Source organism: Nerophis lumbriciformis, linkage group LG17 (genome assembly GCF_033978685.3).
Source record: "Nerophis lumbriciformis linkage group LG17, RoL_Nlum_v2.1, whole genome shotgun sequence".
NCBI classification, from domain to species: Eukaryota; Metazoa; Chordata; class Actinopteri; order Syngnathiformes; family Syngnathidae; genus Nerophis; species Nerophis lumbriciformis.
In genome coordinates, this window is record NC_084564.2 from 18,971,687 (window position 1) to 18,995,925 (window position 24,239).

The 24,239-nt window shown below is 37.6% G+C and overlaps 1 protein-coding gene across 3 annotated transcripts in view; it reads right to left on the reverse strand.

The window, feature by feature from the left end:
- The window catches only part of clmpb (CXADR like membrane protein b), a 320,729-nt gene that overhangs the window by 202,071 nt on the left and 94,419 nt on the right, over window positions 1-24,239 (reverse strand). For 2 of the 3 annotated variants that reach the window (XM_061972691.1, XM_061972690.1), the window contains exon 3: window positions 6,985-7,023. The exons of the other annotated variant lie outside the window; for it this stretch is intronic. In XM_061972691.1, coding sequence (XP_061828675.1) covers window positions 6,985-7,018 — 34 coding nt within the window. In that variant the 5' untranslated portion in view covers window positions 7,019-7,023. The remainder of the gene's footprint in view (window positions 1-6,984; window positions 7,024-24,239) is intronic. 3 annotated transcript variants of the gene reach the window in all.

The window sequence follows — 24,239 nt, forward strand, 5'->3', positions numbered from 1 at the left end:
TACGGTATATTGCCTGCTCAGTGGCCTTGTGGTTCGAGTGTCCGTCCTGAGACTGGAAGGTCGTGAGTTCAAACCCCGGCCGAGTCATACCAAAGACTATAAAAATGGGACCCATTACCTCCCTGCTTGGCACTCAGCATCAAGGGTTGGAATATAAACGGAATACAATGATTTGCAAATCATTTTCAACCCATATTCAATTGAATGCACTGCAAAGACAAGATATTTGATGTTCAAACTCATAAACTTTTTTTTTTTTTTGCAAATAATAATTAACTTAGAATTTCATGGCTGCAACACGTGCCAAAGTAGTTGGGAAAGGGCATGTTCACCACTGTGTTACATGGCCTTTCCTTTTAACAACACATTTGGGAACTGAGGAGACACATTTTTTAAGCTTCTCAGGTGGAATTCTTTCCCATTCTTGCTTGATGTACAGCTTAAGTTGTTCAACAGTCCGGGGGTCTCCGTTGTGGTGTTTTAGGCTTCATAATGCGCCACACATTTTCAATGGCAGACAGGTCTGGACTACAGGCAGGCCAGTCTAGTACCCGCACTCTTTTACTATGAAGCCACGTTGATGTAACACGTAGCTTGGCATTGTCTTGCTGAAATAAGCAGGGAAGTCGATGGTAACGTTGCTTGGATGGCAACATATGTTGCTCCAAAACCTGTATGTACCTTTCAGCATTAATGGCGCTTTCACAGATGTGTAAGTTACCCATGTCTTGGGCACTAATACACCCCAATACCTTCACAGATGCTGGCTTTTCAACTTTGCGCCTATAACAATCCGGATGGTTCTTTTCCTCTTTGATCCTGAGGACACGACGTCCACAGTTTCCAAAAACAATTTGAAATGTGGACTCGTCAGACCACAGAACACTTTTCCACTTTGTATCAGTCCATCTTAGATGAGCTCAGGCCCAGCGAAGCCGACGGCGTTTTTGGGTGTTGTTGATAAACGGTTTTCGCCTAGCATGGTAGAGTTTTAACTTGCACTTACAGATGTAGCGACCAACTGTAGTTACTGACAGTGGGTTTCTGAAGTGTTCCTGAGCCCATGTGGTGATATCCTTTACACACTGATGTCGCTTGTTGATGCAGTACAGCCCGAGGGATCGAAGATCACGGGCATAGCTGCTTACGTGCAGTGATTTCCCCAGATTCTCTGAACCCTTTGATGATATTACGGACCGTAGATGGTGAAATCCCTAAATTCCTTGCAATAGCTGGTTGAGAAAGGTTTTTCTTAAACTGTTCAACAATTTGCTCACGCATTTGTTGACAAAGTGGTGACCCTCGCCCCATTCTTGTTTGTGAATGACTGAGCATTTCATGGAATCTACTTTTATACCCAATCATGGCACCCACCTGTTCCCAATTTGCCTGTTCACCTGTGGGATGTTCCAAATAAGTGTTTGATGAGCATTCCTCAACTTTATCAGTATTTATTGCCACCTTTCCCAACTTCTTTGTCACGTGTTGCTGGCATCAAATTCTAAAGTTAATCATTATTTGCAAAATCAAATATGTTGTCTTTGTAGCATATTCAACTGTATATGAGTTGAAAATGATTTGCAAATCATAATATTCCGTTTATATTTACATCTAACACAATTTCCCAACTCATATGGAAACAGGGTTTGTAGAAGGCCACCACATACATGGAGGTGTATGTGTTACCAGTTATCAAGTTATCAGTATGGCTGCAGTATAAACAAGTAAATTTACCGTACATGTACAGGATAGCGTTACATTTCTCGTGTGAAACCTAAAACTGGCAAATAGCTGCTAAATTCCTCGCTCAGCTCCAAGAGCTGATATTTTCAAAGAAATAGCCCACATGGAACATCACGGTATCTGCCCCGAGAATTAGGCGAGTTAAAATAGATATCGGAATGGAACATTCATGTTTGGTAGCTGTATGTTAGGAATGCCAGACGTGTGTGTGTGTGTGTGTGTGTGTGTGTGTGTGTGTGTGTGTGTGTGTGTGTGTGTGTGTGTGTGTGTGTGTGTGTGTGTGTGTGTGTGTGTGTGTGTGAGTGTGATTCAGGCGCAAACACATCAAGACGTCACTTCATAACCTCTGGCTCAGGAGGCTCCTGTCATCTTCACATTTCTGATATTGTCGGCCGTGCCCTGCAGACACGCTAAATATAGAATGGGGACAGAGATTTCCTGTTTGTAGCCACTGCTCTGCTCATTTACATCCGACACAAACTTTGTCCTTTCACAACGTCGCCTCTAAGTTATTTTGTTCTACTGCATTGATTGTCCACACACGTCAGATTTGTGCATTCGTCCTGATGACGTTCCTGTCAAGTCACGCACAGTGGAGTGTGTTTTAGCCATTCCCTGCTTCACGATGTGCTGGTAGCACCGTGCGGGACAGATGGCAACTATCGCTTTACCTGAGCCGAGTCGAGTTCTGCAGCGGGCGGAGAGACTCGGTTTGACCTTGTTTCTCACTTTGCATTTGCAGAATTACACAAGGAACTCTACAGAGGCTGCTGTGCCGATTCATTTTCTACGCTTATCTCTAATGGGACCGGTGGAAATTACATCGACGACCGATATTAAATTAAGGACATTTTACGACTTGCAAAGCTAAAGCTAAACAGCAAAGAGAAGGGCTCCAATTAATGGATATTGATTCTTTTATATAAAAACTTCCTCTTTTTAAATGGCCTCTTAGCTGAAAAATATTCTTTAAGCCTTTTCACCTCAGGGCCCAACTTTTCCAATACAGTGTACGGTATACCGGTATTAGTATAGTACCGCAATACTAATGAATCATATTCGGTACTATACCGCCTCTACACACCGGCGTCAAAACCTAAACAAATGCCATTAGTGGATCTACACCTGACATCCACTGTAATGATACCAAGTACAGGAGCGTATCTAGTCTATACTACTATGATTACATAGATATTTTTTGGCATCACAACAGCTTCTTTAGTTTATAAAAAAATATATATTATGTTTATAAACTCAGGAAATATGTTCCTGGACACATGAGGACTTTGAATATGACCAAAGTATTATTTTTTTGGTAATGTTTTAACTTTTTTCTCGCAGCTTTGTGACTTAACACTTTTTTTCCAGTAATTTAAAGACTTATTTTTCGAATTTCAACTTCTCTTGTAATATTAAGACATTTTTGCCCCAGCTTTATGATTATATTCCTGTATAAGTCCAACTTTTTTTTTTTCGTAATTAAACAAACTAATTATTTTCAATTTCCATCTTATCTCTTAAAATATTACAACTTTATTCATGTAAGTTGCAACTTTTTTCCATAAAATGTAGTACTTTTTTCTCGTAATATTACCATTTGTCTCCTGGTACTACTGATATATTCCCATAGTTTTACTACTGTATTCTTGGAAATATGAAAAAAAAAATGTATACCGGTTTGTCTCAAAAAATGACAAATGAATTATCGTGCAATTATGTTTTTTCTTTGAATTTTATGACTCTATTTCCGTGCATTATGTCTTAAGTCCCCTAGTTTAATGACTATAATCTTTGAATTACAACTTTTTTCCTGTAATTTACTAATGTACTCTTTTTCAATGTAATCGTTTCTCTTTTTATAGCTTTATTTATGTAAAACGACAATTTTTTTCTGTAATATTTAGTTCTTCTGCTAATATTGTGACTTGTCTAATGCTACGCCTACTCTATTGTCCTAGCTTTACTACTGCATTCAGGACAAGGACAATGTTTTTTCTAGTAGTATTCCTGCTTTGTCTCGTAAAATTACTAATGAATTCTTGTAAAATGATAAGTCTTTGCTCAGAATATTACGACCGTCTCCTAGCACTACGACTTTATTCCCTTAGCTTTATGATTGTGTTCTTGCAAACTAGACCATTTTTCTTGTAAAATTACAACTTTGTCTCGTAAAATTACAAATTAATTCTTATAAAATCATGTTTTTGCTCTGAATATTACGACTTTTCCGTGTGGCATTTTTACTTCATTCTGATCACTTTTTTCCTGCATTATTCCAAAGTTATCGGCATAAAATCAGGACTTTGTCGCATTTAAGAAATATAAAAAATATGACTTTTTCTTTGATATTTCAACTTTATTCTCTTTTTTATTTCAGTTACATACGTGTTAGTGTCGTCTTATACACCTTGATATGAAATCCCTTTAGGCTGCAGAAGTTAACAATATTTTAGTTTTTTTCTGTAAAAACAATGTCATTGCAAAGTATGCAATCTGCATGGATCATCAGGTCATCATTAATTCAATAAAATTACAAACCAAACAAAGCTGATGAGGCAAACCAAAACAAAACAAAAAAAAAATGCTTGTATGCAAAGTCTAAAGCTGAGTCAGCGCCTTTAGTCAAAGTGCAAGACCAGCGAGCGTCTTCACTGGACAATTACATTACTTTCAATTAAATCAATGTATTGTCTGTCACCAGTGATTCGAAGCCACAATATACACATAACTCATCTACAAGAACAATAAATACTGTAGCTTCCCTTCAGCCTAAACAACGTCTTCACTCTCGGCTACATCTCAACTCTAAAGGTATGAAAATTTAAAAACACAAAAGCCTGCAGTTTTTTGATTCCTTTCCAACCACAAACCAGAGTCCCACACACTCCAACACGTCTGCTGGAGTCCGACCAGACTAAACAAGCCTGCGGAACTTTTATGCCTGGACGTTCTTACAAAAAACTCTGGGGATTCCAGATGTTTGTTTTTTTTTGTTTTTTATCCACACACACACACACGGCAAACAATAACAATTGCATAGTTGTAGGTTTAATCACGCTAAGGTATAATTCTCAAATTGGAAGTCTCTTCAGGTGATGAGACAACAGTGGGAGGTACAAGACGTCTTACGGGAAGACACCGGAGACACAGTGGAGTCCATATTTGAGTATGGATGCTCTTAATGCATTACCACAATACGAAGTAATATAGGCATGCCCATAAGAACAGTTTGGTATTAATACAGTGTGAGTAACATATTACATTCCTAGTTAAGTATGTTCCAGATGCTCAAAAACTTTTTTCTGTCTAAAAGTGGGGTTTAGCTACATAAAGTAGCAGTGGTATGTACGATCTATAACAGTGATTCTCAAACTGTGACTCGTGGTACATAGACTCCATCTAGTGGGTTGCCAAAGAATCACTTGAGTATTGTATTTCCCTATATATTAGAACACAGTGTTACTGTTCAAACTGCAGTAATGTTACAGTGGCAAAAAAGATTAAATATGCTCTGCCTTGTTTTTAATGAATACTTAGGCCTATAACGCTACTTCATTTTAATGTTGGTCCTTCTGGTACTTGGAGAGCTACGTTTTTTTGAGGTGGTACTTGGTTTAAAAAGTTTGGGAACCACTGTTTTAGGGTATTATTACAGTAGTACTAGATCAGTATGTTCCAGATGCTACATAACTCAGATTATATTGGAAATAAATGATAAATTACATTTTTGTTTTTTTGTCAAAAAATGGGATTTAACTACATAAAGTATCACAGGCATGTGTTATCTACTTTAGGGTATTGATACAGTGTTAGTACGATGTTACATTACAAGATAAGCATGTTCCAGATGCTACAAAACTCAGATTATATTGAAAAGAAATGACAGACTAAATTTGGGGTTATTATTATTATTTATTATTTAAATACGGTGTTACTGTTCAAACTGTGTGTAATGTTACAGTGGCCCAAACATATCAAATATACTTGCTAGTTAAAACTGCTGTTGTTTTGGAGAACCACACTTTTTTAGGTGGTACTTGGTTTAAAAAGTTTGGGGGTATTATTACAGTAGGAGTAAAATATTATATTACTAGATCAGTATGTTCCAGATGCTACATAACTCAGATTATATTGGAAATAAATGATACATTAGATTTGTATTTATTTTGGTCTAAAAATGGGGTTTACCTACATAAAGAAGCACATGCAGGCATGTGTTATCTACTTTAGAGAATTGATAAAGTATAAGTACGATATTACTTGGGGCTCCATCTACTGCAGGGGTCGGGAACCTTTTTGGCTGAGAGAGCCATGAAAGCCAAATATTTTAAAATGTATTTCCGTGAGAGCCATATAAAATATTTTTTAACACTGAATACAACTATATGCGTGCATTTTTTAAGTAAGACCAACATTTTTAGAGTATAATAAGTCTCTCGTTATTTTTAATAACATTGTTATTCTACTAATAATAAATAAAATAATTCTTACCATTAATGCGACTTCTTGAATAGGTGCAGTAGAAAACGGATGGATTAAAATGCATGAGAATGTTTTATATTTTGAATGTTATTTTTAACACTGATTACCAGCAGAATTATTCATTACTTAACCTGTTAAGTAATGTCAGCTAAGATTTATCTGAGAGCCAGATGCAGTCATCAAAAGAGCCACATCTGGCTCTAGAGCCATAGGTTCCCTACCCCTGATCTACTGGTACGCCACATAATAATAATAATTATTTAAATACGGTGTTACTGCTCAAACTGTGTGTAATGTTACAGTGGCCCAAACATATCAAATATACTTGCTAGTTAAAACTGCTGTTGTTTTAATGAATACTTAGGTCTACTACGCTACTGCATTTTAACGTTTGTCATGGTACTTGGAAAGCCAAGTGTTTTCCGAGGTGGTACTAGGTGAAAAAAGTTTGAGAACCACTAGTCTAAACCTTGACAATAGTAACAATAGCACACATTAAAAAGGGAGGGGTCCAGACAACTTTTTTTCCATTAAAAAAAAACAAAAAACAATATCATTCTGTGCCTTTTTCTTGTTATATATATTGAACATGTTACTTACTGTAGACTAGATGGCAGACAACAAAAGAAATTAAATAATAATTTATATTTACAGTGACATCATTCGGGATGGATTAAGGCTGAGCCAGATGTGTGTTGTCAAGGACTCTAATTATACAGAGAAGGAGAAGATCATGGCAGAAATAAGGCATGCACTTACCCAGGAACAAATAGCGAAATGTTGCAGCAGACATCGCGGCTGGAAATCCCACATACAAAAAAAAAAAAAAAAAAAAAAAAAAAAAAAAGAATAAGAAGAAAGAGGAGCTGGAAACAACAATGTGCTTCGTCACATTCAGACGCGAATGTCGAATAGCGGCTGGAAAAAGGTGCGGAAAGGAGCAGAAAAGGACAAAAAGGGCATCATGTGTCTCCGCCAGCCTTCTCTGTCATCCTTCTCAAGGAGGGAGCACGCGCACGCTAACACACACACACACACACACACACACACACACTTGGCCTGGCATCAAAGTTGTCCCCTTCCTCCGACACCTTCCACACACACGCGCACACACACACAATGAAAAAGCGGCGTGAAGGTTGTGGCAGTGGGACGTGTCGTGTGCGGCTCCTCACATGAGGTTCCCCTCCTCTGTTCCTCCGCTGCACAACACGCCAGCGCGGAGGAGGGAGGGAGTGGGGAGGAGGGAGGGGGGAAATGGGTGCGTGGGGGAGGGGGGGGGGGGGTGCATGATGATGCTGAAGGATGGAGACCTCTAGAGTCTGAACTTCTCTTACACAGCATCCTGCACTGCAATAAGCGCCTTCTGTTGTGTTTGAGAAATGAACAATTAAGTAATGAGTGATTGCAATATACTGTACACCCACTGGCCACAGCTCGTGTATTAATCATTTTATAGACAAAAAACACGTACCAGATTACAACAAATCGAGGGTTGCATATGATAAATATAATAAAGTACCGTATTTTTCGGAGTATAAGTCGCACCGGAGTATAAGTCGCACCTGCTGAAAATGCATAATAAGGAAGGAAAAAAACATACCGTATTTTCCGCACTATAAGGCGCACCTAAAAACCACACATTTTCTCAAAAGCTGACAGTGCGCCTTATAACCCGGTGCGCTTTATTACGATTCATTTTCATAAAGTTTCGATCTCGCAACTTCGGTAAACAGCCGCCATCTTTTTTCCCGGTAGAACAGGAAGCGCTTCTTCTTCTACGCAAGCAACCGCCAAGGAAAGCACCCGCCCCCATAGAACAGGAAGCGCTTCTTCTTCTACTGTAAGCAACCACCCGCCCCCGGAAGAAGAAGAAAAAACGCGCGGATATCACCGTACGTTTCATTTCCTGTTTACATCTGTAAAGACCACAAAATGGCTCCTACTAAGCGACAAGGATCCGGTTCATAAAAAGACGCAATCTCTCCATCCGCACACGGATTACTACCGTATTTCACAGCAACTGATATTCCTGTGAACCGCACTGTGGAACGGGAGCACGTACGGTGAATATTCGCACCACAGGGAATGAGAAGTCATCCTTCACTGTGGTTCTAGCTTGCCATGCTAACTTCCACCCATGGTGATATTCAAAAGGAAGACCTTGCCAAAAGAGACCTTTCCAGCCGGCGTCATCATAAAAGCTAACTCGAAGGGATGGATGGATGAAGAAAAGATGAGCGAGTGGTTAAGGGAAGTTTACGCGAAGAGGCCGGGTGGCTTTTTTCACACAGCTCCGAAGGCGAACACACCTTCACTAAGACGGGCAGACAGCGCCGGACGACATACGCCAACATTTGCCAGTGGATCGTAAATGCCTGGGCAGATATTTCGGTCACAACTGTGGTCCGAGCTTTCCGGAAGGCAGGATTCACAGAACTACTGGACAACAACAGCGACACTGACTCCGATGACTTCGACGAGACGGAACCGGCCATTTTGGATCCCACGCTTGCGCAACTTTTCAATTCGGACACCGAAGACGAAGAATTCGAAGGATTTACGAATGAAGAATAACTTCAGAAGGTGAGCGCTATGTTTATTTTGTGTGTTGTGACATTAACGTTCGAGCAACATTATGTTGCTATTGCTCTACACCATTTTGAATTTTACTATGTTTGTGATTGCACATTTGCGTACATTTTGGGACAGAGTTGTTAGAACGCTGGTTTTCAATATATTATTAAAGTTTGACTGAACTATCTGACTGTTTTTTTGACATTCCCTTTAGCGCAGCGTAGGCGCGGCTTATAATCCGGGGCGGCTTATTGGTGGACAAAGTTATGAAATATGTAATTCATTGAAGGTGCGGCTAATAATCCGGTGCGCCTTATAGTGCGGAAAATACGGTATATAAGTCGCACTGGAGCCCGGCCAAACTATGAAAAAAACTGCGACTTATAGTCTGAAAAATATGGTACTGTAGTACTATAGTGTTGTCCCGATACCAACAATGTAAAAAAAAATATATATATTTTTTTATGGTTAATTTAATGTAAATTTCTATTGTAATTTTTGTATTTATTTTTTTTAAATAGTTTATAAAACTGTACAATTGAAGACATTATCTGTAAATAAACAATCAACCTGTTATTTTAAGTAGTATGGCAGTAATGACAAACTATGTACCGTATTTTTCGGAGTATAAGTCGCACCGGAGTATAAGTCGCACCGGAGTATAAGTCGTACCTGCTGAAAATGCATAATAAAGAAGGAAAAAAACATATATAAGTCGCACTGGAGCCCGGCCAAACTATGAAAAAAACTGCGACTTATAGTCCGAAAAATACGGTAATGTAGTACTATAGTGTTGTCCCAATACCAACACTGTAAAAAAAAATCCTATTTTTATGGTTAATTTACTCTAAATTTCTATTGTAATTTTTTCATTTATTTTTAAACAGTTTATAAAACTGTACAATTGAAGACATTATCTGTAAATAAACAATCCACCTGTTATTTTAAGTAGTATGCCAGTAATGACAAACTATGTACCGTATTTTTCGGAGTATAAGTCGCACCGGAGTATAAGTCGCACCTGCTGAAAATGCATAATAAAGAAAGAAAAAAACATATATAAGTCAAACTGGAGCCCGGCCAAACTATGAAAAAAACTGCGACTTATAGTCCGAAAAATACGGTACTGTAGTACTATAGTGTTGTCCCGATACCAACACTGTAAAAAAAAAAAAAAATCTATTTTTATGGTTAATTTACTCTAAATTTCTAATGTAATTTTTGTATTTTTTTTTTAAATAGTTTATAAAACTGTACAATTGAAGACATTATCTGTAAATAAACAACCCACCTGTTATTTTAAGTAGTATGCCAGTAATGACAAACTATGTACCGTATTTTTCGGAGTATAAGTCGCACCGGAGTATAAATCGCACCGGAGTATAAGTCGCACCTGCTGAAAATGCATAATAAAGAAGGAAAAAAACATATATAAGTCGCACTGGAGCCCGGCCAAACTATGACAAAAACTGCGACTTATAGTCCGAAAAATACGGTACTGTAGTACTATAGTGTTGTCCCAATACCAACACTGTAAAAAAGAAAATCCTATTTTTATGGTTAATTTACTCTAAATTGCTATTGTAATTTTTGTATTTTTTTTTTTTATAGTTTATAAAACTACAATTGAAGACATTATCTGTAAATGAACAATCCACCTGTTATTTTAAGTAGTATGCCAGTAATGACAATCTATGTACCGTATTTTTCGGAGTCTAAGTCGCACCGGAGTCTAAGTCGCACCGGAGTATAAGTCGCACCTGCTGAAAATGCATAAAAAAGAAGGAAAAAAACATATATAAGTCGCACTGGAGCCCGGCCAAACTTTGAAAAAAACTGTGACTTATAGTCCGAAAAATACGGTACTGTAGTACTATAGTGTTGTCCCGATACGAACACTGTAAAAAAAAAATCCTATTTTTATGGTTAATTTACTCTAAATTTCTATTGTAATTTTTGTATTTTTTTTTAAAATAGTTTATAAAACTGTACAATTGAAGACATTATCTGTAAATAAACAATCCACCTGTTATTTTAAGTAGTATGCCAGTAATGACAAACTATGTACCGTATTTTTCGGAGTATAAGTCGCACCGGAGTATAAGTTGCACCGGAGTATAAGTCGCACCTGCTGAAAATGCATAATAAAGAAGGAAAAAAACATATATAAGTCGCACTGGAGCCCGGCCAAACTATGAAAAAAACTGCGACTTATAGTCCGAAAAATACGGTACTGTAGTACTATAGTGTTGTCCCGATACGAACACTGTAAAAAAAAAAAATCCTATTTTTATGGTTAATTTACTCTAAATTTCTACTGTAATTTTTGTATTTTTTTTTAAATAGTTTATAAAACTGTACAATTGAAGACATTATCTGTAAATAAACAATCCACCTGTTATTTTAAGTAGTATGCCAGTAATGACAAACTATGTACCGTATTTTTCGGAGTATAAGTCGCACCGGAGTATAAGTCGCACCTGCCGAAAATGCATAATAAAAAAGGAAAAAAACATATATAAGTCGCATTGGAGCCCGGCCAAACTATGAAAAAAACTGCGACTTATAGTCCGAAAAATACGGTACTGTAGTACTATAGTGTTGTCCCGATACGAACACTGTAAAAAAAAAATCCTATTTTTATGGTTAATTTACTCTAAATTTCTATTGTAATTGTTGTATTTTTTTTAAAATAGTTTATAAAACTGTACAATTGAAGACATTATCTGTAAATAAACAATCCACCTGTTATTTTAAGTAGTATGCCAGTAATGACAAACTATGTACCGTATTTTTCGGAGTATAAGTCGCACCGGAGTATAAGTCGCACCTGCCGAAAATGCATAATAAAAAAGGAAAAAAACATATATAAGTCTCATTGGAGCCCGGCCAAACTATGAAAAAAAACTGCGACTTATAGTCCAAAAAATACGTGTATATTTATTTATTTTTTTTTTACAGAAAAATACCAAATTAATTATACATAGCATTTTCTGTTTTCTTAAATTACTTTCAAATTCATGTAAAATTACAGTAATTATCTTTCATTAAATATGTAGGTTGTTATATAAAAGTCTATGTCCATACTAACAATCTAACAGAATAAAGGTATTTTTTCTGCAGAACTGTTTGCATCGTCACTTTATTAAAGGTGGCTGATCTTAAGGATTCAGAAAAAATCTGTAAAATAATGGTATTTTTCTGTGGAACTGCCAGCATTGTCACTTCATTAAAGGTGTTTGATCGTAATAATTTGGAAAAACTCTGTAGAATCAAGGTATTTTTCTGCAGAACTGTTTGCATCGTCACTTTATTTAATGTGGTCGATCTTAATAATTTAGTAAAAATCTGTAAAATTACGATATTTTTCCGCAAAACGTTTCATGAAAATTTCTGTAAATATGTTTTTGATCATTATTTGGTTTACAGTGTTTTTCTTTAATTTATGGTTTTCGTTTGGCAGCCATAGCTGCCAGTAGATAAGTTTTTTTTACAGATTTTTTTTTACAGTGAATATTTTGGTACTTTTTGGTACTTTTCAGTACTTTTCTAAATAAAGGGGACCACACAAAATGGCATTATTGGCTTTATTTCAACAAAAAAGCTTACGGTACATTAAACATAAATAAAATAGTGAACATACAAGACAACTTGTCTTTTATTAGTAAGTAAGCAAACAAAGGCTTCGAATCTAGTCTGCTGACATATGCAGTAACATATTTTGTCATTTTCCATTCTATTATTTTGTCAATATTATTAAGGACAAGTGGTAGACAATTAATTATTAATCTACTTGTTCATTTACTGTTAATATCTGCTTACTTTCTCTTTTAACATGTTCTATCTACACTTCTGTTAAAATGTAATAATCACTTATTCTTCTGTTGTTTGGATGCTTTACATTAGTTTTGGATGATACCACAAACTTGGGTATCAATCCGATACCAAGTCATTGCAGGATCATACATTGGTTATCAGAGGTGTGGACTCGAGTCACATGACTTGGACTCGAGTCAGACTCGAGTCATGAATTTGATGACTTTAGACTCGACTTGACAAAATGTAAAGAGACTTGCAACTCGACTTAGACTTTAACATCAATGACTTGTGACTTCACTTGGACTTAAGCCTTTTGACTTGACATGACTTGACATGACTTGCCACTTTCCCCAAAATCCGAAGCTTAAAAAGTTATTTGGGAGCGCTCCGTATTTTTCATTTTCTTCGTCTATCTATCAGCGTGTTATTCCTGTCAGCTGGTGTGCTGTCAGTACAACAGCCAATCAAATTAGAACTACGTTGTTTTCATCACACAGCATTCATCCAATCAAATTGCAGGACAACCAATGACCAAGAGTTGTCCAACAACGTGCCAGTGATAAACAATTATGTTAAAGTTGGTTTCGTTAGGGTATAAAAACTACGACTTGGTCAACAAAAAACGAATTGCCGTATGCAAATCACACAGTTCGAATATTACAGATGGAGACGCAACAACTTCCAACTTCGTTCGACATTTGAAGTTGCACAAAGAAGGGTAAGTTTTGAATGTAAGATAACGTTTATTGGCTAAGTAACGTGACTTTTATTTGCTGTGTAGTTAAATCAGTGAGGCTGCAAACTCACTGCTAACGTTATAACCATAGACATCTTATAAGTAGACGCAGCATAGAGCGCTACTGCCTACTGGCTCAGACGAGGCGCGGGGCCGCCATCTTGGAGTGGTGATCCGCTCCACTCAGTGCAATTCATTTGGCAGCAGCAATGAACTGTCAGCGCATTTAATTCATTTTACCTCACTGAATACCACTGATTTTCACCCCCTTTTTTGTCATACGTGTGTAACAGACACATGTTTTGGCGTGTTTTATTATTCATAGTTTGCTTAACAGTAATATAATATTCTTATACGCTATAAGTGACCAGACGTCCGAGATCAAAACTGGGAATATAATCCCAGAGAAGGGGAAAAAAAACGGTAAACTATTTTTAAGTTGAAGAAACAATATGATTAGGTTATATATACATATGCGTGTATCCTACATAAACAATGTATGAATACATTAGATATCTATATATCTTAGGGACCTATAGACTGTATCTCTGTTGCTTCAGCAGCAGAGAGTTTATTCTGTCTTGACACTTTGTATTGATATTTTCTATTACATTCTTCCCTTAAATGATAATGTTTGCAGTGATTGTTTTATATGTATTATTTTATGTAAGTCGCTTTGGATAAAAGCGTCTGCCAAATACTTAAACATATATAAACACCTGAAAGTCTTCATATCAGCTAAAACCACCAATCTGTTTCACTGGATTCAGAATAAAACCAAATTCTGTTTAACCCAACAATTTTAGTATTTGAATATTGTTACTTGAAGACTGATTCCTGGTTACAATTATACTGTTAAGAAAGTATTGTCTTATACTTTGCCTAAAATGAGAATGCATCATAATCAGTAGTGGCTGGTGAATTTTGTTTTAGGTGGGGCTGAAAGTTTGTAAACCAAACCCCTGTAGGGGCGTCATCCTCCCCCAGAAGATTTCTTTGTGATTTTCACATACAAATATTGAAGATCTTTGATCCTTCTCAACTCTGTGGTAATATTATTTTCATAAAATACAACCAATAGTACGTTAATGTTAAATCTTACTTGTGAAAAGTAATCCCCCGATTCCTATTTTCAACAGTCCGCTCATTTGAGCAGGAAAACGCTGAACACCATCTTTGTTTTCTACCTTTCAACTGTCAGTTTAGGCTGCTCGCCGGCTCCTCATCAGCACTTCAAGATGGCGGGCAAATTGCTCACGTCACAGCAACCAATGCTGCGTCTACTTATAAGATGTCTATGGTTATAACGTCATTGCAAACACGGCAATCTGTTGCGTCCACTGCAGTTTGCTACCTTATTCATACTTTTTGTCAAGTGATTTTTTTTTAAACAGGGTTTCATGAGGTACCTATACATAACGTTACGTTAGTCAATGTATCACACACAGTAACATTACGTTAGTCAATGTATCACACACAGTAACATTACGTTAGTCAATGTATCACACACAGTAACGTAACGTTAGTCAATGTATCACACACAGTAACATTACGTTAGTCAACGTATCACACACAGTAACGTAACGTTAGACGGCAGTCATCAGCACTGCGTATTTTAGCCACCTACAAAAAGACAAACATAGTCAAATAAAGGTCAGTTAAAATGTATACTATATTAAGAATATGTGTACATATTGCATAGGGTCCTGACATCTAAAAAGTACAACTCTGTTCATTGTTATGTTCATATATTTGTTATGTTTTTCATGTGTACGCACACATAAACACATACAGTAGGAGATGAGATAAGGTAAGAACAGGATAGAAACTGCTGTGGAACTAGTTACAATGCAATATGCCATGGAAATACAATGTTAACACTTTTGTGCAAATAAGTACAGTTGCACTTGTTTTTTTCAAATGTGTTTATTCTGTAAAGGAATGAGTTACATGTTTAAAATGACTGGTTAATAGTGCTATTTTGAAGTGCAATGTCAGCACTATCTTTTTCCCTGCAATTTCAAATGCACTTGTTTTAATAAATAAATACAGCGTTTTAAAAGCATACACAATCTGTGTAAATATATTAGTCTGTGGTTAAATGACTTGAAAGGACTCGAAACTCAAAATGCAGGACTTGGGACTTGACTTGAGACTTTCCAGTCTTGACTTTGGACTTGACTCGGACTTGCCCTGTCTTGACTCGGGACTTGACTCGAGACTTGAGGGTAAAGACTTGAGACTTACTTGTGACTTGCAAAGCAATGACTTGGTCCCACCTCTGTTGGTTATATTCAAAGTCCATGGACATATTTCCTGAGTTTATAAACATAATATACATTTTTTTAAAACAAAAGAAGATGTGATGCCAAAAAATAGATATAATCATAGTAGTATCGACTAGATATGCTATTGTACTTGGTATCATTACGGTGGATGTTAGGTGTAGATCCACCAATGGCGTTTGTTTACATTTTGATGTCGGTGAGCTACAGTGTGTAGTGAAGCATGTTTAGCTATTCCTTGTCCTGCAGGGATGATACTTGTAAGAAACTTACTTTTTTGTCGCCATGGAGACAGGGATTAGTGATATAGAAGTAGCTAAAACACTGCCGACGGCGGATGGACGTTAGCCGCTAGCTAGCTAGCCATGTCTTAAAGCACCTCTTCCTGAGGGTATTTCAGTGTTATAACTTCACCTTTATCGTTAGTTTTTAAGCCGAAATGCGTCCGTTCTCCCTTTTCTGTCTACACACTGTCTGCTTGTAAGTACTCCGTGAATGTGCGGTGCCGAACATAGTCCTCTGTTCGTAACCGGTACTTTTCAGAGGTGGTATCGTACTAAATATGATTCATTAATATCGCGGTACTATACTAATACCTGTAGACCATACAACCCTACGTGGTACTAATTATTTAAAAACGGTACAGTGTTTTATGAAAAATACCTGTACTATTTATTTATTTTTTTTTACGGACATTACGGCACACCATCGTCACAACGCAAACGTGCGGAGTACTTACAAGCAGACACAGGGTAGAGACATAAGATGAAGAACGGACGCATTTTGGTTCATAAACAAAGGTGGCACTAAAGTGAAGGTATAAACACTGAAGTGTCGCTCTACAAGAGGTGCTTTAAAATATAGCTTGCTAGTGACTAACGCCCATCCGCAGTCGGTTGTGTTTTAGTTACTTCTAAATCCAGTGTCGGGCCGTGCGTTTCCCACCTAGGCCTTCAGTGATGTCAGACTTCAATGATTACCTCTCAAAATACCATAATCTATGTCACCACATGACCATTGATGGAGAAATACTATACAGGGACACATTTACGCACTACTGGGCATTGTACAAAACGGGTTATGTTCTGGCGAATTTAAAAATCAAACTCGCATCAGTAATTAAAACATATCTTATGTGGCACTGTCAAAATTAAAATAGCAAAAAAACATATTAATTGTGAAAAAATAAAGAAATCAAATATTTGAACTCACAATTTGTAGCACCTTTTCGACGCCGTATAAGCCAGTGGTACCCCTCGTTGATTCGAGTGGAAATGGCGGGATTTCCCCATTTCATCGCCGACATCATCTCACAAGATTTTTTTCAATATCCTTCTTGGAAATGGCCTTGCAAATATATATCTGCCAACTAACGTTTTGTTCTCCTCCTTTGTGGGTCAACACTTCCTGCATCCTGCTAAAATGCAACTTAGCAGGAATGACGAGTGAGTATCCAATCACAGTCTCGTTAACATCAGGCTACTTGGATAGGCTACTGTCAACAACTCGTGATCTGATTGGCTATCGCAACTGTCTATCACCTGTATGTGTGCTCAAATTCATCCGCTAACAGGTGTGGCTCTGCTCCCAGTGAATATCCAATCACAGGACGCGTAAATGTCACGTTCATCGTGAGGCCATCTAGATTGTAGTATTGGATGTATACCAAAATGTGTAGTATCACCTAAAACTAATGTTAAGTATCCAAACAACAAAGGAACACATGCTTCTTACATTTTAACAGAAGTGTAGGTAGAACATGTTGAAACAGAAATTACGCTGATAAACAGTATATTGACAAGTAGATTAATAAACCGTTTTCTACCGCTTGTCCTGCATACTTTTGACTAAATAATATGTTACTGCATACGTAGAAGCCTTTGTTTGCCAACTACTACTAAAAGAGTAGTTGTCTAGAATGTTCACTATCTAATTTTATGACAAAATTATTCTTTGATTGCAATAAGAAACATATTTATCATAAGATTTTCTGTTAAAAAAAGCCAATGATAAAAAAAATTTGTGGTCCCCTTTATTTCGAAAAGTATCGAAAAGTGTCGAATACATTTTGGTACCGGTACCAAAATTGTGGTATTTGGACAACCATAGTACCTGCTAAACCCCCCCCCCCCCCCAAAAAAAATACAAAACATATTGATGTCACTATACCGATCTGTCCCCCAAAAAATCCTGATTGGTCCACACATGCGCGAGGGCTACGCCACTTCCTGTCAACAGGGAGAGCATGACCCAAATTCCAAGCTGCTGTTTTGAGGCATGTTTAAAAAAAATAATGCACTTTGTGACTTCAACAATAAATATGGCAGTGCCATGTTGGCATTTTTTTTCCATAACTTGAGTTGATTTATTTTGGAAAACCTTGTTACATTGTTTAATGCATCCAGCGGGGCATCACAACAAAATTAAACAATGTAACAAGGTTTTCCAAAATAAATCAACTCAAGTTATGGAAAAAAAATGCCAACATGGCACTGCCATATTTATTGTTGAAGTAATTAAGAGTTGGACAATATCGGAATATGGGATATCGGCAAAAAAGCCATTATCGGACATCTCTAGTCGTAAATGAATATGCTCCGATCAATGTTAATACATGTTTCACATTAAGAAGATAACAAGAAAAAAACTATATATTTAGTCTAGTGTATTTACTTGTATACCAATAAAAAACATTAGCTGAAGTATATATACCTATTAGGGTTGTTAACGATAAACTGATGAGACCAGATATATGGTTCAAGAAGTGGGCGGTTCGGCTACTTCGGGTACAATCGATAAGGTTCAGTTGTAAATCCTTCGGTTGATTATATTTAAACCCATAAACTGGTTATCGCGCCAAACTAGAAATCGGTTGACGTTTTTTGTCTTTAAAACGACACGAGAGTCAGGGTTGTGCATGTAAAGAGTCACTTGTTACGTTACTTACGTAACTGGAGACAAGAATAGACATGGATACATGGTGTCGCGCGAGACGAGCAATCAGTTGACAGTTTTATCTTTAAAACAACGTGAGGGTAACGGCTGCCCGCCTAATAATTACCCACAAGATACGCAACGTCACCACCGCGGACCATCCCTGTGCTGTGCCGTCCGTCAATATTCTTACATCCCCAGCAATGGCTCCAAGTTTGTCTTTCTTTATTTCACAAAATGCAACGTTCTCATACACAAGGGCTTAATCGCGGTGGCTTTCTCTCTTTTCCAGCTACATTCCAACGACCTTTCAACCCTCCCACCCCTGTCCTGGAAGTACCGCCCCCCCAGTCAAACCATTGGCTGGAACTCTGTGGCGTCTGTGACGACACTGACTTGACTCACTGAAAATAAATATGTTTGACATGTGACATATCTTTTTACCTAATTTGTGTTTTAAAAATGTAAAAATACATGTTACTTCTATAAAAATGGCTTTTTTTATACATTTGAAAATAAATGTGCCTACAGGTGTTCTCATTCATCAGATTATTGTTATTCTCATGGCATTGAACTTATCAGTTGTCTTAGTAGACATTTCACCTCTCATCCAGTTTTCAGCGGTTCATGCTCATAGACTTAGCTTGGACCGATCTAGTCTGAGCGCTTGGTGCCTGGGTCCTGACTATGTATCGTTTAACATGAGGAGCGTATGCGCAGGAAGGAATGCTTAAGTTCTTTTGTGGTGTTAAATAGAATGTGTCCATCAACAAATGTTAACCATCATACACGTTGGCAAATATTATTGAACTGTTTATACACTAAATCAATTTTTTTATAAATTTATAAATAAATAGATTTTGAATCACATGGTAACCCATGTATCGGGATGCGAATCGAATCGTCGATCAATAGATTTACATTTCTAGCATCTACCCTTCTCCAGGAAAACTTTACTTGTTGTAAAAGTCTTTTTTTTTGTCTGAAAGTCCAAATTAGATGCATTTTTTTTTTTTTACTTGGATACATAATCTTCCCTATTGACAGTCAGATTCATTAATTTATTCAGCAGAGTATTGAAATATCCTTCTTGTATTTGACTTGATCCTGATTACCCCGCCAGTGGGTAATCAGGATCAGTGGGGGGCGGTATAGCTGAGTTGGTAGAGCGGCCGTGCCAGCAACTTGAGGGTTTCAGGTTTGATCCCTGCTTCCGCCATCCTAGTCACTGCCGTTGTGTCCTTGGGCAAGACACTTTACCCACCTGCTCCCAGTGCCACTCACACTGGTTTAAATGTAACTTAGATATTGGGTTTCACGATGTAAAGCGCTTTGAGTCACTAGAGAAAAGCGCTATATAAATATAATTCACTTCACTTCAGTGGGACTATTTGTGTGGTTTAATGAGGTTTTAAAAAATTATGTTTTTAATTTTTTTTTTTTGTATTTATAGTCTTATTATCAACAATAATGATGCCTTGACAACCATTCCCTAAATAAATTTGACAACAAGCCCGTACTGGATTTGCCTGCGCGCATCAAAGCTAACAATTGTGCCAAAACAATCTAAACTTTAGATTTCCTTCACACTTTTTAAGGGTAACAATTGTTTTGTCATAAAGTCAGTGTGTAAAATATTAAAAGTATATATTATGTGACTTATTATTACCTGTTTGACATTGAAAAAACAAAACAAATTTTACTTCAAATTCAACTGACTTACTTTAAAGAGGGCTATGTAGGTGAGCTCCGATACTAATTTCGTAATTTTCCACATTATAAATTGAGAACCAGCGCCCTCTAGTGGCAAAATATAACAAATGTGACAACTAACCCGATTCACTCCTATTCATTTCAATACGTGATGTGATTGTTGTGTGACACTTCCCTGCAAACCTCCCTTTTGTAGCATGTTATGAAATGTGCATGCGTGTGTGTGTGTGTGTGTGTGTGTGTGTGTGTGTGTGTGTGTGTGTGTGTGAGATAATGGTTAGAGTTGATGACCCCATGTTCTTATGTGATGCTATTAGGGCAGTGGTTATTAACCTTGTAGGAGGTACCGAACCCCACTAGTTTCATATGTTTATTCACTGAACCCTTCTTTAGTGAAAAATACAATATTTTTTTTCTTAATTTAATCTTAATTTATAAATATTAATCATGAAATTATGTTATTATATTAAAGAAATACTAATAAAGATATATTTTACAGACAGAAAGTTACAGGAATGTACACATGATCTCATGTTTACATCTCATTGTGCAACATGTGAATGTTTAAGTGGGAACTAAATGCGATATCTGAAAGGGGTACAAATTATTTCCAAAGCAGGACCCCCACCCAGACATACAATATGAGTACACAGCTCCTGAAAAAAACAATATGTTTTGTTATTGTCATGTTGTATTAGAAAATAATCTCATGGAAATGACTGCTGTCATTTGATTATAATAATACAACATTTAACTTGTTATTTAGTCATGTTTGGGACAGGTGTGCTGCTGGTGTGGCCACAGTGAATGTGCACGTCTGATGTTGCTCACATGTGCTCCACTGAATGCTCAAGGAGTTTTTACGTTTGCTCATGCATATGGAAAATTAGAGGGAACATTGTTTGGGGGTATCCATAATACGCCGATAGGGAAAAGTTGTTATTTACACGATGAGTCGGGTGTGTCTTGACCTCCGCGGTGGAGGCTCCGCCGAACCCCTGAGGCCGACTCACCGAACCCCTAGGGTTCGATCAAACCCAGGTTAAGAACTACTGTATTAGGGTATCCATCCACTTAATGTGAACTTAACGGGGGATGCTGGTATCCCGCCTGTAGTTGGCGCCCTCGACTTTAAATAAAATATGAATCTCTTTTTCCCTCTCACTCTTGTGGGGTGCCCTCAAGAATGCCTCGCTAAGCAATTGCACACAAGGTCGATAGCTACAACCGCTACTGGCGGTGGTGCAGTGCTATGATAACAAAATAAACAGTCCTTAAAGGGGAACATTATCACCAGACCTATGTAAGCGTCAATATATACCTTGATGTTGCAGAAAAAAAGACCATATATTTTTTTAACGGATTTCCGAACTCTAAATGGGTGAATTTTGGCGAATTAAACGCCTTTCTATTATTCGCTCCCGGAGCGTTGATGTCACAACGTGACGTCACATCGGGAAGCAATCCGCCATTTTCTCAAACACCGAGTCAAATCAGCTCTGTTATTTTCCGTTTTTTCGACTGTTTTCCGTACCTTGGAGACATTATGCCTCGTCGGTGTGTTGTCGGAGGGTGTAACAACACGAACAGGGACGGATTCAAGTTGCACCAGTGGCCCAAAGATGCGAAAGTGGAAAGAAATTGGACGTTTGTTCCGCACACTTTACCGACGAAAGCTATGCTACGACAGAGATGGCAGGAATGTGTGGATATCCTGCGACACTCAAAGCAGATGCATTTCCAACGATAAAGTCAAAGAAATCTGCCGCCAGACCCCCATTGAATCTGCCGGAGTGTGTGAGCAATTCAGGGACAAATAACCTCGGTAGCACGGCAAGCAATGGCGGCAGTTTGTTCCCGCAGACGAGTGAGCTAAACCCCCTTGGATGTCTTGGCTCACACCGTCCCTTATGCCACCGAAGATGATCAAGAGAAGAATATCGACCCTAGCTTCCCTGGCCTGCTGACATCAACTCCAAAACTGGACAGATCAGCTTTCAGGAAAAGAGAGCGGATGAGGGTATGTCTACAGAATATATTAATTGATGAAAATTGGGCGGTCTGCACTCTCAAAGTGCATGTTGTTGCCAAATGTATTTCATATGCTGTAAACCTAGTTCATAGTTGTTAGTTTCCTTTAATGCCAAACAAACACATACCAATCGTTGGTTAGAAGGCGATCGCCAAATTTGTCCTCGCTTTCTCCCGTGTCGCTGGCTGTCGTGTTGTTTTCGTCGGTTTCGCTTGCATACGGTTCAAACCGATATGGCTCAATAGCTTCAGTTTCTTCTTCAATTTCGTTTTCGCTACCTGCCTCCACACTACAACCATCCGTTTCAATACATGCGTAATCTGTTGAATCGCTTAAGCCGCTGAAATCCGAGTCTGAATCCGAGCTAATGTCGCTATAGCTTGCTGTTCTATGCGCCATGTTTGTTTGTGTTGGCATCACTATGTGACGTCACAGGAAAATGGACAGGTGTATATAACGATGGTTAAAATCAGGCACTTTGAAGCTTTTTTTAGGGATATTGCGTGATGGGTAAAATTTTGAAAAAAACTTTGAAAAATAAAATAAGCCACTGGGAACTGATTTTTAATGGTTTCAACCCTTCTGAAATTGTGATAATGTTCCCCTTTAAAGGTTCCTACTCGGGTTGTAATAAAGTACCGCGGTACAAATTGATTAAAAATGTTATTATGCTGCTTCTGAAAAATATGGGTACTTTTTTATTTATTTTTTTGGACATGACGGTGCGCCGCTGTCACGTCGTGACATTGCTGGTTTTACGAGCAGAGGTGCATGTTAGGCAAAACGCACGGAGTACTTACAAGCAGAAACAGTGTGTAGCCAGAAAAGAGAGAATGGACGCATTGCGGCTGAAAATCTAATGATATAGGTTGAGCTATTACAATGAAGCACTGCTCTACAAAAGGTGCGTTTAAAAAATGGCTGGCTAGCTAGCGGCTAACGTCCATCCGCAGTCGGCAGTGCTTCTCCTAAGTCACTAATCCTTGCCTCTATGGCGACACAAACTAAGTTTTTTACACGTATCATCCCTGCGGCACGAGGAATAGCTAAACATTATTCACTACACACCGTACAATGGCTAATCGCTAACAGCAAGCTAGCGCTCCTGAATGTAAACAAATGCCGTGGGTGGATCTTCGCAGATATCGACTTTAACCATGCCAAGTACAAGACCCGTATGTAGTCAATACTACAATGATTACATCGACATTTTTTTATTATCACAAAATATTTTGTATACTCAGGAAATATGTCCATGGACACAGAATAATTATAATTATGACCAATGTATGATCCTGTAACGACTCGGTATTGGATTGATATCAATATTTGTAGTATCACCCAAAACCTACGTAGGGTATCAAACAACAGAAGAGTAAGTGACTATAAAATGTTAACAGAAGTGTAGACGAAACATTTTAAAACAGAAAGTAAGCAGATATTTACAGTAAATGAACAAGTAGATTAATATTACATGCATTTTTTAACGCTTGTCTCTCATAATTTTGACACAATAATACAATATGTTACTGCATGCTTCAGCAGCCAAATTAGGAGCCTTTGTAACCCGTTTGCTGACTTACTACAAAATAAGTTGTCTCGTAGGTTCACTATATTATTTATTGCAACATTATTGTTTCATTGCAATAAGAAACATATGTTTAATGTCTCATACAAGTTTATGTTAAAATAAAGCCAATAACAAAAATTTTTGTGGCTACCTTTAATTTGAAAAGTATCGAAATACATTTTGGTTCTGGTACCAAAATATTGGTATCGGGACAACCCTAGCTCCTGCTGCCTACTGAGACATGTTTTCTTTGGCTCATGCTAAACTAACGCAATTGTGCCTCCACCCCCATATTTATTGTAGTCTAAATGTTTTGGAAGACATTCACATTGAATATATTACAATACT